The 20,282-nt window shown below is 43.3% G+C and overlaps 1 protein-coding gene across 1 annotated transcript in view; it reads left to right on the top strand.

The window, feature by feature from the left end:
• The first annotated feature begins 5,619 nt into the window (after positions 1-5,619).
• naa15a (N-alpha-acetyltransferase 15, NatA auxiliary subunit a) overlaps positions 5,620-20,282 on the top strand; it is a 78,556-nt gene continuing 63,893 nt past the window's right edge. The window contains exon 1 of the mRNA XM_070872146.1: positions 5,620-5,993. Within this exon, the coding sequence (XP_070728247.1) occupies positions 5,940-5,993 (54 nt within the window). The 5' untranslated portion in view covers positions 5,620-5,939. The remainder of the gene's footprint in view (positions 5,994-20,282) is intronic.

The following is a 20,282-nucleotide window of genomic DNA, read 5'->3' as shown; positions in this document are numbered from 1 at the left end:
GGGAGTGGAGTGGAGAATTAAAGTGACAGGTGACTGCAAGCTCAGGGTCACACTTACGGACTGAACGGAAGTGCTCAGCAAAGCGGTCACACAATCTACACTTGGTCTCCCCAATGTAGAGGAGACCACATCGTGAGCAGTGAATACAGTATACTAAATTGAAAGAAGTAAATCACTGTTTCACTTGGAAGGAATATTTGAGGCCCTGGATAGTGGGGAGGAGGTAAAAGGGCAGGTGTTGCATCTCCTGCGCTTGTACAGGAAAGTGCCATGGGAATGGGAGGGGTTGATTGCGGAATGGACCAGGGTGTTGCGGAGGAAGCTGAGAGGGGAGGGGAAGATGTGATTGGTGGTGGGATCACACTGGAGGTGGCAGAAATAGCGGAGGAGGATCCATTGAATGTGGAGGCTGGGGGTGAAAGGTGAGGACAAGGGGAACCCTGTCGTGGTTCTGAGGGAGGGGAAGGGGTGAGAGTAGCGGTGCGGGAATTAGAATGGACACAGTTGAGGGCCATGTTAACCATGGCGGAGGGGAATCCTCGGTTGAGGAAAAAGGAAGACATGTCAGAGGCGCGCTAGTGTGAAAGGTGGCATCGTCAGAGCAGATGCGACGGAGATGGAGAAATTGGGAGAATGGAATGGAGTCCTTACAGGATGTGAGGTGGATGTGTAGTCTAAGTAGCTGTGGGAGTCAGTGAGCTTATAGTGGATACTGGCCAAAAGTCTATCTCCAGAAATGGAGACAGAGAAGTAGAGGAAGGGAAGGGAAGAGTCGGAGATGGACCATGTGAAGGTGAGGGAAGGGTGGAAATTGGATGCAAAGTGAATTAAATTTTCAAGTTCAAGACAAGAGCAGGAAACGACACCGATACAGTCATCAATGGACCGGAAAAAGAGGTGAGGGAGGGGACCCGAGTAGGAATGCAACAAAGAATGTTCCACATATCCCATGAAAAGGCAGGCATAGCTAGGACCCATGCGGGTTCCCGTAGCAACACCTTTAATTTGGAGAAAGTGAGTGGAGTTAAGGGAGAAGTTGTTCAATGTGAGAACAAGTTCAGCCAGGCGGAGGAGGGCGGTGGTGGATGGGGACATCTGCGTTCCTCTAATTCTGGCCTTTAGAGCATCCCCATTTTAATCGCTCAACCATTGTTGGCTATGCTTTCAGCTGCCTAGGCCCCAAGCTCTGAAATTCCATCTCTAAACCTCTCCGCCTCTCTTTCCAGATTAAAACCTAACTCTTTGACCAAGCTTTTGATTATCTGCCCTAATTTCTCCTTATGTGGCTTGGTGTCAAAATTTGTTTTATATCATTCCTGTGAAGTGCTTTGGGACGTCTTACTACTTTTAAAGGCGCTATATTCCTAACTCACACTAAGTTACACTCACCCATCACCCCTGTGCTCGCTGACCTACATTGGCTTCCGATTAAGCAACGCCTCAATTTCAAAATTCTCATCCTTATTTTCAAATCCCTTAATGATCTTGCCCCTTCCATTGAAACATAGAAAATAGATGCAGGAGTAGGCCATTCGGCCCTTCGAGCATGCACCGCCATTCAATGAGTTCATGGCTGAACATGCAACTTCAGTACCCCATTCCTGCTTTCTCGCCATACCACTTGATCCCCCTAGTAGTAAGGACCTACATCTAACTCCTTTTTGAATATATTTAGTGAATTGGCCTCAACATCTTTCTGTGGTAGAGAATCCCACAGGTTCACTACTCTCTGGGTGAAGAAGTTTATCCTCATCTCGGTCCTAAATGACTTACCCCTTATCCTTAGACTGTGACCCCTGATTCTGGACTTCCCCAACATTGGGAACATTCTTCCTGCATCTAACCTGTCTAAACCCGTCAGAATTTTAAACGTTTCTGAGATCCCCACTCATTCTTCTGAACTCCAGTGAATACAAGCCCAGTTGATCCAGTCTTTCTTGATATGTCAGTCCCGCCATCCCAGGAATCAGTCTGGTGAACCTTCGCTGCACTCCCTCAATAGCAAGAATGTCCTTCCTCAAGTTAGGAGACCAAAACTGTACACAATACTCCAGGTGTGGCCTCACCAAGGCCCTGTACAACTGTAGTAACACCTCCCTGCCCCTGCACTCAAATCCCCTCGCTATGAAGGCCAACATGCCATTTGCTTTCTTAACCGCCTGCTGTACCTGTATGCCAACCTTCAATGACTGATGTACCATGACACCCAGGTCTCATTGCACCTCCCCTTTTCCTAATCTGTCACCATTCAGATAACAGTCTGTCTCTCTGTTTTTACCACCAAAGTGGATAACTTCACATTTATCCACATTATACTTCATCTGCCATGCATTTGCCCACTCACCTAACCTATCCAAGTCACTCTGCAGCCTCATAGCATCCTCCTCGCAGCTCACACTGCTACCCAACTTAGTGTCATCCGCAAATTTGGAGATACTACATTTAATCCCCTCGTCTAAATCATTAATGTACAATGTAAACAGCTGGGGCCCCAGCACAGAACCTTGCGGTACCCCACTAGTCATTGCCTGCCATTCTGAAAAGTACTGATTTACTCCTACTCTTTGCTTCCTGTCTGACAACCAGTTCTCAATCCACGTCAGCACACTACCCCCAATCCATGTGCTTTAACTTTGCACATTAATCTCTTGTGTGGGACCTTGTCGAAAGCCTTCTGAAAGTCCAAATACACCACATCAACTGGTTCTCCCTTGTCCACTCTACTGGAAACATCCTCAAAAAATTCCAGAAGATTTGTCAAGCATGGACCTATCATGTCACCTCTTTCCAAATGCGCTGCTATGACATCCTTAATAATTGATTCCATCATTTTACCCACTACTGATGTCAGGCTGACCGGTCTATAATTCCGTGTTTTCTCTCTCCCTCCTTTTTTTAAAAGTGGGGTTACATTGGCTACCCTCCACTCCATAAGAACTGAACCAGAGTCTATGGAATGTTGGAAAATGACTGTCAATGCATCTGCTATTTCCAAGGCCACCTCCTTAAGTACTCTGGGATGCAGTCCATCAGGTCCTGGGGATTTATTGGCCTTCAATCCCATCAATTTCCCCAACACAATTTCCCGACTAATAAGGATTTCCCTCTGTTCCTCCTTCTTACTAGACCCTCTGACCCCTTTTATATCCGGAAGGTTGTTTGTGTCCTCCTTAGTGAATACCGAACCAAAATACTTGTTCAATTAGTCTGCCATTTCTTTGTTCCCCGTTATGACTTCCCCTGATTCTGACTGCAGGGGACCTACGTTTGTCTTTACTAACCTTTTTCTCTTTATATATCTATGGAAACTTTTGCAGTCCGTCTTAATGTTCCCTGCAAGCTTCCTCTTGTACTCTATTTTCCCTGCCCTAATCAAACCCTTTGTCCTCCTCTGCTGAGTTCTAAATGTCTCCCAGTCCCCGGGTTCACTGCTATTTCTGGCCAATTTGTATGCCACTTCCTTGGCTTTAATACTATCCCTGATTTCCCTTGATAGCCACGGTTGAACCACCTTCGCTTTTTTATTTTTACGCCAGACAGGGATGTACAATTGTTGTAGTTCATCCATGCGGTCTCTATATGTCTGCCATTGCCCATCCACAGTCAACCCCTTAAGTATCATTCGCCAATCTATCCTAGCCAATTCATGCCTCATACCTTCAAAGTTACCCTTCTTTAAGTTCTGGACCATGGTCTCTGAATTAACTGTTTCATTCTCCATCCTAATGTAGAATTCCACCATATTATGGTCACTCTTTCCAAAGGGGCCTCGCACAACGAGATTGCTAATTAATCCTCTCTCATTACACAACACCCAGTCTAAGATGGCCTCCTAGTTCGTTCCTCGACATATTGGTCTAGAAAACCATCCCTTATGCACTCTAGGAAATCCTCCTCCTCCTATCTCTGTAATCTCCTACAGACTCCCCTCCCTCACGCTCCTCTAATTCTGCCCTCTTGAGCTTCCCTGAATATAATCGCTCAACCATTGGTGGCCGTGCCTTCTGTTGTCTAGTCCCCAAGTTCTGGAACTTGCTGCCTAAACCTCTCCGCCTCTTTCCTCCTTCAAGACGCTCCTTAAAACCTACCTCTTTGACCAAGCTTTTGGTCACTTGCACTAATTTCTACTTATGCGGCTCGGTGTCAAATTGTTTTATCTCATAATACTCTTGTGAAGCGCCTTGGGACGTTTCACTACACTAAAGCTGCTAAATACAAGTTGTTGTTATATAAATACAAGTTGTTGTTGAAGTTGCGGTTGGTAGAGATCGCAGGTTTGGGAGGTGCTGTCGAAGAAACCTTGGCGAGTTGCTGCAATGCATCTTGTAGATGGTACACACTACACAAGTGGTGGAGGAAGTGATGTTTAAGGTGGTGGATGGGGTGCCAATCAAGCAGGCTGCTGTGTCCTGGATGGTGTTGAACTTCTTAAGTGTTGTTGGAGCGGGAGCCACACCTACTTTTCAGCCTTTGATCAGGAAGTATCGGGTTATGCGCAGAGCAAACGATATCACCTTATAGTGTTAATCCTAAGGAATTCTTGTAAATAGTGGACTGAATTAATACATTCGTGTTGGTATAATGAGTAATATGCCACCCCTAGTCAACTGTTCACAGGCTACTATTTATGAGTGGACTGTCTAATTTCATGTGGTTTCTTTTCTATTGTGTCCGGGGTGTTTGATTGTATTTACTATACATGTATTGTACTTGGTTGCAAGTACAGGTATCATAAAGCCAAGTGGGATAATATTTATATTGTTTATTCTCAAAGCCTCATTTTAAATCATAAAAATAAAAATTTTCTGATGAAGGTACAGAGTAATCACTCTCGGTGGCAAAGTGGTTATGTTACTAGACTAGTACTCCAGAGGCCTAGACTAATGATCTGGAGACATGAGTTCAAATCCCACCACAACAGCTTGGGAATTTAACTTCAGTTCATTAAATAAATCGAGAATAAAAAGCTAGCGTCATTAATGGTGACCATGAAACTACATGATTGTCGTAAGCACCCATCTGGTTCATTAATGTCCCTTTAGGGAAGGAAGTCTGCTGTCCTTACCCGGTCTGGCCTATATGTGACTCTAGACCCACAGCAATGTGGTTGACTCTTAACTGCCCTCTGAAATGGCTGAGCAAGCCATTCAGTTGTACCAAACTGCAAATAAGTGTACTGCAGCAGTTCAAGAAGACTGCTCACCACCTGCGTCTCGAGGGCAATTAGGGATGGGCAAATGCTGGCGCACATCCCATTAACAAATATATTTTTTAAAATTCGGCTTTTATATATTTTTTAAAGTACAGAACGAGCAAAAGTTCTAACGAAGAGTCATCGACCTGAAAAGATAACTCGGTTTCTCTCTCCACAGATGCTGCTTGACCCGCTGAGTATTTCCGGCATTTTCTGTTTTTATTGCAGAACAAGCATGTTGGCGCTTCGTACAATTGTTCAGCATGGCTTCGCAAGTCTGGGATGACCAAATGCGGTCCTCCACAGGACCGTCATCCCACGCGCTCTGCTCTCAAGTGAGGTCACTGGACGTTGCGCGAGTTCGCGCGGGGAGCAGCGGCGCGTGCGCATTGGCAGATGACCCGGAGGGAGCCGGCGTTGCTGGTGCTGTCGCCGCGGCCGCCATTTTGGTTGAGTTTTTTTTCACCCCACCGCCCCCCCCGTTGAATTCCGTGCAGCAGCAGCGAGCAAAGCAAAGCACGTGAAGGCGGAGATCCGCTCGGAGTCGGCGTGCGGAGCTAGAACATCGCGGCCTTAGTGACGACGGCGGCGGCCGCGGGGGGAGGAGGAGGGAAGAGAGAGAGAGAGCGAGAGAGAGAGAGGCGGCCCATGAGCTGAGAGCCAGGATCGGGGAGCAAGAAAGCCACCAGACAGCGTGTGTCTCACTCAACCCGGCAACCGGCCACCCATCCCGCGCCAACCAACCATGCCGTCGGTAGCGCTGCCAGCCAAGGAGAACGCGCTCTTCAAACGGATCCTGGTGAGTGAGTGAAGTGAGCGCGTGTGTGTGTGTGTGTGTCCACCCCAACCCCGGGGCGGCAGAAGTTATCCCACCCAGACCGGGGCTCCGACCCCCGCAGCGGAAACTGCGGCTCCTGCACCATTTTAACATCTTTAAAACTAACCCACCCTCTCTCCACCAGCTCTCTGACCGGCGTGTGTGTGTGTAAACCAACCCTCTTCTCCGCCGCGGCCTTCATCTCTTTCACACACTCCAAACCCCGGGCCCAATGTCTGGGCTGACATGGGCCCAGTCCACCACCGTACTAGTCACAAGCCCCACTTTTGCTCTTCTGCTCCTCCACCGTTGCTTCGCCGGTGAAACAGCGTCTTCCTGCCGCCCGGCTTTCGGCCTGCACGCTGCGGTAGTCGGAGTGTGAGGAGGCGCCGCCGCCTTCCCGCTCCTCCTCCTTGAGGTGGGAGTTTGAATAATCGTCCATTTGTACCGCGAGTTTCAGTCTCGGGGGCCCCGACCGGGCATGTAGATTTCACCTTCCCCCTGCCCGCGCCAACACTGGCTAACCCAAACACGTGAAAGGCGCTGGATCAGAGGCCGGAGCCAGATTTAGAGCCGCTCCCTGGTTTTTGTTCGTGCGACCCCAGGCCTCGTACCACCTCTTTGTTGCAATCGCTTTGACATCTGTATTTTTTTTACAGTTTAGATTTTGTTTTGCGCAAATAATATGAGCAGATTCTGAACTAACTTCTTGGAATCAGGAAATATGGGCTTCATGCAAATGGCCATTTCTTACTTTCACACGAAATTATCCTGGATCCCTCCGGTACAGTCCTGATCTGTGATAAAAAGGCCTGGTTATGTTGCATATATTGAGATTTTGTAATCTTCTGGAGTTATCCAATGGCTTGGGTTCTTGCATATCCCAGATAAACCACGCTTTGTAATGTGGTTTTATCTGAATGTGCCAGTAAAAGGAAGAAAAGGAGTAGCATAGTTCAATTGTAAGGGAAGAGTACATCAAGAAAGGAAGCTTGCATTTATACAATGTCTTTCTGGATAGCCAGAATTACACGTCCGTTAATGTGATGAATTTGTGTTAAAGTAGACCAACTATTGCAATAAAGGAGAAAGCTAGTGAATATTGTAGGTTGATAAATGTTCTATAATATCCTGCATCATTTGTCTCTGGTAAGGTAGGGTTTTTGATGCTGAAGTGGAGTGTGTGCTACAAGGGAGTTTGGATTGTAATAGACTAACCAACCACACTGGCTCAATACGTGTTTAAACATATTGGGAGAATTTTTCAGAGTTTAGGTTTCAAATGGTATTTAATGCTATAGTAAATAATATGGTTAGAAAATTTAATGTATTAGATGGACATGAAGTGGTGGTGATGCAAGTGTGCACACAAATTACAGCCTTTCAAGGAGGTATTTTGTTCAAATATAAATACAAGTTTTTCTGTCCTTTCTTGAAAATGTACTGGTTAAAGATTTTCATGTATTTTGTTTTAAATCCCCATGCAGCATTACCTTGATGAGATTGTGAACCGTCCGAGGGCTCTGGCAATATATATCTATCTAATTGGCTTCCCCCGCCCCCATCTCTTTGCAAATGGTTAGCGTGAGATCAGATATTTGCGATCTATGAAAATGTCAGAAAACCTTTGACCTGTATTTTAGTGGTGCAGTATGCCTACACCTTTGGTTTTGTAGCTAGTTTTAATTAAACTATTGAAAGTACTTAAATGATTTTTTTAAAATCATAATATTCAAGGATTATCAAATTGTCCTGTACCTAAATTATATTGTGGCAGTATTGATTTTAATGGCATTGCTACAGTATAATTGAGGTAACTATTGGTGCCAGAGAAGCTGAGGAGTCAAGAATCACATCAGCAGGTGCATTAACAAAACTTATCTGGACGTTGCAGTGCACCAGCAGTGCCAATGAATGTTGTGGGCCAGCAATATTTTAGATAGCAACTGACTGAACCCTCAGCCCACCCATAGAGACCAGCAATATTAATTTTACATTGTTGGACTATATGAATCTTTGCCCAAAATGGGGAAGAAATGGCCATGCACAGTTGGCTTGAAGTTGCTGCTCTGAATTCGCCCTGCAGTTCAAATGGTGTCAGATCAAAGTACAGGGAGCCAACACATATATAAAAGTATTTCTGTAATAAATGTGATGTTGCCTCTTGTGATGTCCGCTTGAAAGCATTGTGTCACATTTAAGAGATACCACTTAAGCAATTCTTTATGGAAGTGAGCCATGGAATTCACAACAAATATATTTGAGATTTGGGGAAATAAAATCCAGAAATACTGTAGAAATCCATTTTGAAAGACAAATCATTTATTGGTGTAAGATAACACAGATAAAACTTTATATTGATCATAATTACTTAATATCCCCCCCCCCCTTTGTAAAATGATTAGCCTTCGAGTGCAAATTTGGTACCACAGTGCTGTCAATATGCAAGTGCATGTATGCTGTTAGTGAGAAGTTGGGCTTTCATGACAGCAAATGGAAACTGGGAGAAGAACTGATGGTATTTATAAAAGACATCTGTTGGTATTGATTTACAATTTTGTTCAGTGGGATATGCAATTCCATAAGCAGCAGTTCCAACTATATTGGGGAGGGGATGATGAAATCCTGTAAAGAGTTGTTCCATTTGGTCAGATATGACGTAACAATTTATAATTAGATATAATGGAATATCGTCCCCTCCCCAAATTCCTTTTATCAGCTAGGTCAACATGGCTGTGAAAATAGTCTGTTAATTTGGGCTAAATGAGAGCATGAGTTCAGGAGAAAACCATTCAGCCCCTCAAGCCTGTTCTGCCATTCAATTAGATCATGGCTGAGCAGTATCTCATCTCCTTTACCTTCTTTTGTTCTATAGCCCTTCATGCCCTTACCTAACAAAAATCTTTCGATTTAATTTGACCCAGCGTCCATAACCTTTTGGGGGATGAGTTCCAGATTTCCACTACCCTTTGTGTGAACAATTGCTTCCTGATTTCACTCCTAAATGGCCTAGCTTTATTTTTAACATTACATCTCCTTGTCTGGATTCCCCACCAGAGGAAATAGTTTCGCCACATCTACCCTATTGAATCCCTGCATCATTTTAAACACCCCGATTTAGATCACCTCTCAGCGTCTAAAATCAGGGGAGTGCAAGCCAAATTTATGCAACCTGTTCTTGTAATTTAACCCATTAATCCTTGCTATCACTGTGGTGAATCAGCACTGTGCTCCCTCCAAGGCCAATATGTCTTTTTCCTGAGGTTGTGCCTAAAACTAAATGTAGTACTCCAGGTGATGTTTGACCAAGGCTTTGCATAACTGAAGCATCACTTTCTCACTTGAATTCCAACCCCCTTGAGATAAAGACCAACATTCCATTAGCTTTTTTGATTACTTTTTGTACCTGTACACTAGCTTTATGTAATTAGTGTACTTGGACACCTAAATCCTTTTGCTTCTCCACCGCTCCTAGTCTCTCACCATTAAGAAAATATTATGATTTATCTTTCTCCGATCCAAAGTAGATAACCTTGTACTTCCCCACATCTAACTGCACCTGCCACAGTTTTACCCATTCACTCAGTCTGTCTATGTCCCTTTGCAACTTCATGTTCCCATCCACACAACTTACCGTGTCTCCTAACTTAATGGTGTCTGCAAATTTGGACATGTGTATCTGTTCCTTCATCCAAATCATTAATATATATGGTGAAACACTGAGGTCCCAGTACCAATCACTGGGGAACATCATTTTCACATCCTGACAATCATAGAACAAACCCTTTGTCTCTACTCTGTTTTTTAACTGCAAACAATTACTGACCCATATCCAAATTTTACCTCCATCTCCATGCACACTCATTTTTGCTAATAATCTCTGATGTGGAACCTAATCAAATGTCTTCTAGAAGTTCATATAGACAACATCCATTTACTCTCCCCATCCATCATGCCAGTGATCGCAAATAAATTCAATTAGATTAATCAAACATGACCTACCTGTCACAGATTCACGTTGACTTTCTCATCAGCTGAAACTTGTCCAAGTCCTCAGTCACTCTGTTCCTGACAAATTCCTGTAACTTACTCACAATTGATTTTAAACCGACAAGTCTGTAGTTACCTGATTTCTTCCACCCTTCTTAAATAATGGAGTCACATTTGCAATTTTCCAATCCAAAGGCAGAATTTCTAAATCTAGAGAGTTTTGGAAAACATGTCCAATGTCTGGGGTGGAAACCATCAGATCCAGAAAACTTTTCTATTTCTAGTCCCATTATTTTTTCCATTACCATTTTAAAGGAACATTTCATCCACTTGAAGTCAATGGGAATCGGGGAGAGACTCCACATTAGCTGGAATCAAACCTAGCACAAAGGAAGGTGGTTGTGGTTGTTGGTCAATTATCTCAGCCCCAGGACATCGCTGCAGGAGTTCCTCAGGGCAGTGTTCTAGGCCCAACCATCTTCAGCTGCTTCATCAATGACCTTCCCACCGTCATAAGGCCAGAGGTGGGGATGTTTGCTGATATTGCACAGTATTCGGTTCCATTTGCAACTCCTCAGATAATGAAGCAGTGCATGCCTGCATGCAGCAGCACCTGATAAGTGGCAAGTAACTTTTGCGGCAGACAAGTGCCAAGCAATGACTATCTCCAACAAGTGAGAGTCTAACCAACGCCCCTTGACATTCAACGGCATTACCATCGCTGAATCTCCAACCATCAACATCCTGGGGGTCACCATTGACCAGAAACTTAATTCGACCAGCTATATCAATACTGTGGCAACAAGAGCAAGTCAGAAGCTGGGTATTCTGTGGCGAGTGTCTCACCTGACTCCCCAAAGCTTTTCCACCATCTACAAGACACAAGTCAGGAGTATGATGGAATACTCTCCACTTCCCTGGATGATTGCAGCTCCAACAACACTAAGCTCGACACCAATCCAGGACGAAGTAGTCTGCTTGATTGGCACTCCATCCACCACCTTAAACATTCACTCTCTCCACCACTGGCTACAAAATGCACTGCAGCAACTCGCCAAGGCTTCTTTAACAGCACCTCTCAAAACCGTGACCTCTGCCACCTCAGAGGACAAGGTCAGCAGACGCATAGGAACACCATCACCTGCAAGTTTACCTCCAAGTTACACACAATCCTGACTTGGAAATGTGTTTCAGTTCCTTCATTGCTGGGTCAAAATCCTGGAACTCCCTCCCTAACAGCACTGTAAAGTACCTTCACCTCATGGACTGCAGCGGTTCAAGAAGACAACTCGCCACCATCTTCTCAAGGGCAATTAGGGATGGGCAATAAATGCTGACCTTGTCAACGATGCCCACATCACAGGAATGAATGAAGCAAAATAAGTTCCTTCCCTTGATTTATTCTTCGACTCCCTTGTACCTCCTGGTATTTTATTCTTTCCCTACATTGAAAACTGATGTAAAGTAATTTCATTTTGCAGTTTCCTTAATTCATTATAGCTTTGCCTGTAGCTGTCTTTAACCGGCACACGTTCCCCATTACTAATCTTTTAATTATAAAAACATATTCTTTTGGGTTTGATATCTCTTGCAAACTTTTTTTCATATTCCTTTTTTCTCACTTTTTTAATTCATTTTTATTCTTTTGCTTTTCATAGTTCTTCCAGTTTCATGGATTTCCACTTTTCCATGCATTCAAGTAAGCCTATTTGTGCATGCCCATTCCTTTCTTCCAATCACTGAAGTGGTTCTAGCATGACAGCTGGTATGTGAAAACCATACATGGTACAAACTTTTCATAGAATTATATAGAATTAAAGGACAGAAACTGGCCATTTGACCCAACTGGCCTATTTCTGTGTTTATGCTCCACACTAGCCTGCTTCATCTAACCCTATCTGGATATCCTATTTCTTTCTCCCATGTGTATTTATCTCGCTTCCCCTTAAATGTATCTATGCTATTTGTTTCAACTACTCCACATGGTTGCAAGTTCCACATTCTAACCACTCTCTGGGTAAATAAGTTTCTCCTGATTTTTGGGGGGATTAAATGGTCACCATATTATATTTATGGCTCCTATGAATCTTCATTTGATTAGTCTTAATAGTTTTTGCTTTATTCACATTGTTATAACAGTTCTACTTTCGAGCATGCAGAATAATCTCGACCATTGGCTTTTGGTGACTGAATTAAATTTGTTTTTTATTCAATGTGATTCCAGGATTTTTCATAATGTTTTGAGGATCTCGTTTTGTAATTTCTTAAACAACTACAATGATAATGGATACTAGCTGTGAATGGAGTGGTAATTTACTTGATGGGTTCATAGGCTCTAAATCAAGATAGATGTGTACATTTTGCATGGTCCGTGAAATTCAGAAGTTTGATTTTAGAAGACATTTAAGTTGCAGTGAATCTCTGAATTCAGACTCCCCAATCTGTGCAAAACACATAACCATGCACATGCATTTTACCAAGAGTCATACAGACAAGGTCTCGGATTTCATCAGCAGTCTAGGTTCAGTTAGCTGATCTCAATCAATCTGCTAGTTGACCTTTGTGCCTTCGGGCTAGGGAGGCTTAAAATCAGGTAGGAGTTCCCATTCCTAATAGCTGTCCGGTGATTCCCATTTACATACATTCCTGTTGGGTGAGGATATGGTTGGGCTTAGGTGTGCTGCTCCCTGCAGTCAAATATCAGGGAATGGTGCTCTTGAGCTGCTAGTGTCTATGAAGCCATAACTGAACATAATTATCCTCATCAGGAGTGAGAAAATTGTGGAAGGGGGTAATGATTTGAAGCATCCTTTTTATTTGATTATGGTGGAAGCAGCCTGATTTTGTTAAAGGGAAATGAAAATAGTTTGATTGGAACTTATGCTTGTGTGTCCTCTGTTGAATATTTGTGCCTGCCCATGTATTCTACTATTTTAATTTCAGCAAAGAATGAATGAGAGACGAATCTGTTCTTAAATAGAAGTGCTGTAATCTTCTATACTAGAGGCAAGCACTGATATACAGTCTAATCTTACCGTCACTTCAATTAAATTGTCTGACTCTTCATTTTTTAGCACTAAATTCCCACTTTGCTGTTGTTTATGTTGGTTAATTCAAATTAGTGGATATTTTATTAGTGCTAAATGACTGAATTATTAGAGGTAGGCTGCACATAATATTTAGATACTTTATTTTCTTGCTAATTTTATTTTGAATTTGACTCACTGGGTACAGTTCCATGGTTGATAATTGTCCTGGTACCTTGCCTAAGTGGCTAATGTACATGCCTTGAAAGTGAGTGTTAGCAAACTGTTTTTACTGTTGGGGAAAGTGCACCAAAGTTTATTCTGAACTAACTTAAATGTGTGCACTTTAGTGAAGTAATATATCTCAGCATGGTGTTTAGCCTGGAGGAAAGAAAGTTAATATGGAATAGGGGAAAAAGCTAGAAAGTTGACATCAATTATCAAAGTGCTGTACGATTTTACAAACATACAGCAGTCAAACACGCCCATATCAGAGTTTATCAGCTTAATTTGAGTCACTTTCATTTGATGTTCTATAAGTTTTTTTTTCTCCCCGGTGCAAGTTGCATGATACTAAATTTCCATTCCTATATGTATACCTTCAAGGCAGCAACTGAAAAAGGTTGGGTTGCAGTTTTAAAAATAAATCACAGGCCACTAGTTTGTCAGAGCAAACTAAAGCACAATTAATTTATGCATACAAGTGTGGTCATATTCATTGGAGACCACTTGTAAAAAATCTGCAGAGGAAGCAGGTTGCATGTTTGGATAGAATGTTTTCTGTTGGATCGGTCACACACCTATTTACCACATACCCAGTGATTTATTAAATGTATTCTTACTCCAATGGACAATGAAACATTTCTGCATCCTATACCAAAACATCTTTTGTTACAGTACAGCAGGGTCCAAACCTCGGCAGTGAGTCTCATGTAAACTGTGAACTTTGGCAGCATGGCCTGCGCTTCCCAGACACGAGTTGTATTGACATTTATATATTTTTTTATTTTCTGCTTTGTCCTGTTTGAAGTTTGAATATCTACATAAAGAGAAAATAGTTAAATGTAACTAGCATGGATTTCAAAAGGGATCAATCATCATGCTTGACAAACGTCATAGAATTTTTGAGGAGGTAACGGAGGTGGTAGATGGGGAAAAATACAGTGTGCATGGTCTTTAGGAAAGTCTTTGACAAGATACCATGCTGGAGATTATTAGATTGCGAACATTAAAAAATATGGAATTAGGGTGAAGATAGCAAACTGAATTAAAAATTAGTTGTAAGGGAGAAAATAGAGCAAGAGTTGAGGACCATTTTTCAGAGTGGTTGGAAATGTGTAATGGGTTTCCATGGTTCAGTTCTGGGGCCACTTCTATTCACTGTATATGGATGGTTTGGATTTAGGCATAGGGGAAATGGTGGTGAAATTTGCAGATACCTGTAATACCAACAGAGGAGCTATAGTTAATGCTTTAGATCACAGGAAGCTGTAAAAGGTTATGGCGATGGAGTGAGCAGATGAAATTAGGTGTCACTGTGAGCTGATGCATTTTGGTTTAAAAAAAAATAACAGCATGAAATAAATATAGAGAAAGAGGAAGTATTAAGGGGTTTAGCAGCTTTGAAGGTAGATAAGTCCCGCCGGCCCGGATGGAATGCATCCCAGGCTGTTGAGCGAAATAAAAAAGGAAATGGCAGAGGCCTTGACCATCATTTTGCAGTCGTCTTTGGATTTGGGCATGGTGCCGGAGGATTGGAGGACTGCTAATGTAGTACCCTTGTTAAAGAAGGGAGAAAGGGATAGGTCGAGTAACTACAGGCCTGTCAGCCTAACCTCAGTGATGGGAAAATTAATTGGAAAAAGCCCTGAAAGACAAGCTAAATCTACATTTGTTAAGGCAAGGTCGTGTTTGACTAACCTGATTGAATTTTTTGAGGAGGTAAACAAGAGGGTCGATGAGGGTAGTGCGTACAATGTAGTGTATATGAACTTTAGCAAAGTTTTTGATAAGGTCCCACATCGTAAATTGGTCATGAAGGTTAAAGCCCATGAGATCCAGGGCAAAGTGGCAAGTTGGATCCAAAATTGACTTGGAGGTAGGAAGGAAAAGGTAATGATTGATGGATGTTTTTGTGACTGGAAGGAAGTTTCCAGTAGGGATCCGCAGGGCTTAGTGCCCTTGCTTTTTGTGGTATATATCAACGATTTAGATTTGAATATAGGAAGTATGATTAAGAAGATTGCAGACAACACTAAAATTGGCTGTGTGGTTGCTAATGAAGAGGAAAGTCATGGGCTGCAGGGGGATATCAATCTACTGGTCAGGTGGGCAGAGCAGTGGCAAATGGAATTTAATTCAGAGAATTGAGGTGATGCACTTTGGGAGGGCTAATAAGGAAAGGGTATACACATTAAGCGGTAGGCCACTTAATAGTGCAGATGAACAAAGGGACTTTGGAGTGCTTGTCCACAGATCCCTGAAAGTAGCAAGCCAGGTGGACAAGGTGGTTAAGAAGGCATACGGAATGCTTGCCTTTATTTGCCGAGGCATAGAGTATAAGAGCAGGGAGGTTATGCTTAAATTGTACAATACTTTGGTTAGGCCACAGCTGGAGTACTGCGTGCAGTTCTAGTCGCCGTATTATAGGAAGGAAGTGATTGCACTAGAGAGGGTGCAGAGGAGATTTACTCGGATGCTGCCTGGAATGGAGAATCTTCGTTATGAGGACAGATTGGATAGGCTGGATTTGTTCTCATTGGAACAGAGGAGGTTGAGAGGAGACCTCATTGAGGTGTACAAAATATTGAGGAGCCCGGACATAGTGGATAGTAAGGGCTTATTTCCATTGGTGGAGAGGTCTATTACGAGGGGGCATAGTTTTAAGGTGGTTGGTGGAAGGTTTAGAGGGGATCTGAGGGGGGGGCTTCTTTACGCAGAGGGTTGTGGGGATTTGGAACTCGCTGCCTGGAAGAGTGGTGGATGCAGAAACCCTCACCACTTTTAAGCGATGGTTGGATGGGCACTTGAAGTGTAGTAACCTGCATGGTTACGGACCTAGAGCTGGTAATTGGGATTAGACTGGATGACCTTTTGTTGGACGGCACAGAAATAATGGTAAGTACTGCAGGGAATCAAATACGACCAGGGTGATCTCCTGGGCTAGTATCGATTGCCTGGATGGGTCAGAGAGGAATTTTCCCAGATTTTTTCTCCCTAAATTGGCCTTGGTTTTTATCTGGTTTTTGCCCCTCTCAGGAGATCACATGGCTCTGGTTGGGTTGGAGTGTAGAATGTTTCAGTATAAGGGATGTTGCAGTTGTGTGAGGCAGACTGGTTGGGCTGGGTGCCTTTTCCCTTTCCATCATTGTTCATAAGTTTATATGTAACCTTTAGGGCAGCTGAACAAGCGCTGTGTGGTTCTTTGTCGGTTGGCATGGACACGATGGGCCGAAATGGCCTCCTTCTGTGCTGTCCTGTAAATTTCTATGTTTCTATGTTTAGCAGTAATTATACTCCGAATGGAAGTAGGGTCAGTGCTGCAGATGAGCAGAGGGAAAGGCAGCACCTTGGGTTGGTTAGACCATACCTTTTTTGGAATGGAATTCTAGTTTTTATCTCTGGAATAGAATATAAAAGAAAAGAGGCAGTGATGAAGTCCATTAAAACCTCTAAGACCTCAGAGAGGGTAAAATGCAGCTGCTGCTTGGTATGTGGAAATACAGATACGAAGAAAGACGCAAAAAAAATGGTTTTATAGTTTGTATGAATAATGAAGATGTGTGTCATTATTACTTAAAATTATAAAAATGTATGGTAGTGGTAAATAGAAGCAGGCAGTTTCCAGTTGTTGAGGGGTCAAAAATAAAGTGCCATCGACACAAGATTAAATGGAAGAGATTTAGAACAGAACGTATGAGAAACTTCTTTGCATAGAGTTGTGCAGCTCTGGAATTCATTTCAAGGCTTGGTGGCTGAGCCAGCACCTCTGTCAACATTCAAGATTAGATTGGTTAGGTGGAGCAAACTCTTACTTCAGTCAGTTGGCTTCAAATAACAAGTTGTAAACTTGCTTTGTCTTTGTGTAGTTACTTTGAAAATAGGCCAGTGGTTCACATTTAGTAGTGAGGTTTAGTTGTATGGAAACCTGACCAGTGACTGCCTTTTGAATTCTGTTTAGATAAGTTTTCAATAACCGATTCCGATTTGAATTCCATATTATGGCATTTAGCCATGTTACGGCATTTAATATTAGGAGCTGATTTATGTAGATTCAACAGGATTATCTCTCTGAAATTGAGAAACCTAAATATGTAATGTACATCTGAAATTTGGAAGGATTTCAACAATCTGTATATATTTGGTCAGCATGATTGGCAGTTAATGCAGAAAGTCCAGTTAGCGCAAAAGTGATTTTTATAAATGCAAACTGCTGAGTGCAGTATGTAACTTAAGATGTGGTTTCTACCAGATTAGGTGAGCATTGTAGAGTTTCCTAAATGGTGAACATTACTAAATGGTACATATAAATTATACATTTGGGCGATTTTACAGCTTACAGTCACCCTGATGATCTGGAGCTTGCTTGATTACCTTCAACGTTTGGAGAGGAATTTCCCAGAGTTTTCCTTTTGCCTTTCCCATGAGATTACATGACTAAGGGAGGGAATTGTTGGTGTTTAGGCTGCAGCATATTGGGATGGGGTTGGCTCGATGTATCAACTAGTCTTTGCCTAAACCTTTTCATATCTTATGTTTTGGAAAATACATTTGTCTTTAGCAGGATGAGGGTTGTCTGTATTGAACATTCTTCGGGTCAGCTTAGATAAACCTTTAGTAGCAGTAGGGTGAGTTAAGACACACAGTTAGAACTGATGGACTGGGTATGGGATTAAAATATTGGGGTTGAACCAGAAGGCAGCATTTGTACACGACCAGGTTCAACCTGAGTGGACAGCCAGGGAAATTGATAGAATCCCAGCATGGGCCGAATGGCAGCCTCCTTTGCAACACCAACAACTTGTATTTATATAGCGCCTTTAACGTAGTAAAACATCACAAATTGCTTCACAGGAGTATTATAAGACAAAAATTTGACACTGAGGCACATAAGTATCATTCTATGATTCTAATTGGAGCCAGAGGCACACAGATGCTTAAAAGGGCTGAACTGCATGCCTCCTGCTGTGTAGACTTGGCTGTAAGTTGCAATTTCTGCAGCTTTGATATCAGACAGTGAATCTGATAACACAAACAGCTGTGCCGTCAATGGTTGCAGCAACAGACGTAGAGTTTGGTGTCTTTAGTGTACATGTGGAAGCTGATCCTGTCCTGCAGTTGTAGGTAATGTCTCTGAGGGATAGCATGCAGTGATGCATAAAGGAAAATTGAAAATAGAGCTGTAGACATACCAGAGGAAACTGCAGATGTAGGAGGCAAAACCATTTGAGTAAATGTAATTGATGTTGGGAAAAGGGGAAGGGGGGTGCTGCAGAGGTGAACAATTGGTGGAGGATAATGTAGTGGCAACAGTGTTAAAGATTGCAGAAAGGACAAGGAGAGACAGTGAGTTGTGGTTGCCTACCATTGGTGACTTAGTCCAAAGTGACCTTGGTGATATGGCTGAGTCAGAACTGAATTGGAGAAAGTGCTAAGATATGAACATGCAACTAGATGGCAGTGATGTGTTGTGGATTCTTGTAAAGCAAGCGTAGATTAGAGATGGTAATAGTTTGAAAATAGAAAGATTGAGGGTGGACTTTTAAAGGTGGGGGTGGTAGAGTCTGATGGTTTGCAAAGGGGTGGGAACCATGCCTGAGAATAGGGTGAGCCAAGAAAGAGAAGTTGGGTAGTCTGGAATAAATTTGAGAATGAGCTTAAAGAACAGGTGATGGGATTATGGCAGAAACTGCAGCATGTGTTATGGTCAGGGTTAGATTGAAAAGGGCTTTTAAAGGTGGACAGGAGATGGGAGGGTGTGGACATGACTGCTCAGGTGGCTTCAGAGGTTAATGTTCTAAATTAACAAATTTCACATTAGAGTAGGAGGTGCTTTTCTGACGGGATTTAAGGTATAGGTGCAGCGTCCAGAATCCCGGACCGAGACTGTTCCAGATTCCGTGTTTTTCTGGACTTTGGATCGTCTTTCTGATGTCACGAATCCGGAAACAACCAAGCACAGGTTCGGGTATTTCCGAATTTCGAAACGACAGAAAAGGGGGAGGGGGGGTGGTCACCGAGGAGCTGTCTGGGCTGCCGGCCCCGTCGTTGAGATCGTCGGGCGGGTCCTTGCCAAGGAGGAACTGTTCTGGTGGGGCCCTGCCGAGGAGGCACCGAGGTAACAGCGGCGGCGGTGAGGCGAGGCCCGAGGACAGGCTGCAGCGGGATCCCAAGGTCAGCGGGTCCGGATTCCGGAACATTTTAATGATTCCGGATGGCCCTGCCACTGATCAGTCCAGATTCCGGAGTCCGGAACTCCAGATTTTGGACACTGCACCTCTACATTGTTAGCAAAGTAGGGGAAGCGATGCTTATATCTGAAATGGCATTCTCATGATCGTGAGTGCCAAAATTCAAAATGTTCCATTCCTTAACATTTATAATACTCAATTTGATGTGCTTGATATTTTCCGACTAAATAAAATTCAAAAAGGGATACTGCAGGTTAAGCATGAGTGAACAGAAGCACATAGCAATGCTGGAAAAGAGTTTTGGAAGATCAGGCTCTCAAATCTGCCACCAAGCTCCTGGTCTACAGGGCTGTAGTGATAACAGCATTCGTGTATGGCTCAGAGACGTGGACCATATACAGTAGACACCTCAAATAGCTGCAGAAATACCACCAACGATGTCTCTGCAAGATTCTGCAAATCCCCTGGGAGGACAGACGTACCAATGTTGGAGTTCTCGATCAGGCTAACATCCCCAGCATCGAAGCACTGACCACACTCGACCAGCCCCGTTGGATGGGCCATATTGTCCGCATACCTGACACAAGACTCCCAAAGCAAGCGCTTTACTCTGAACTCCTACATGACAAGTGAGTCCAAGGTGGGCAGAGGAAACATTTCAAGGACACCCTCAAAGCCTCCTTGATGCAACATCCCCACCAACACCTGGGAGTCCCTGGACTGCCAAAGACTGCCCTAAGTGGAGGAAGTGCATCCGGAAAGGCGCTGAGCACCTTGAGACTCACCGAGAGCGTGCGGAAAACCAGTCCCACCCACCCTTTCCTTCAACGACTGTCTCCCACCTG

This window comes from Pristiophorus japonicus, chromosome 2, assembly GCF_044704955.1.
Source record: "Pristiophorus japonicus isolate sPriJap1 chromosome 2, sPriJap1.hap1, whole genome shotgun sequence".
Taxonomy (NCBI): domain Eukaryota; kingdom Metazoa; phylum Chordata; class Chondrichthyes; family Pristiophoridae; genus Pristiophorus; species Pristiophorus japonicus.
Note: the sequence above shows the minus strand (reverse complement) of the source record. Positions and strands in the feature narration are given on the sequence as shown.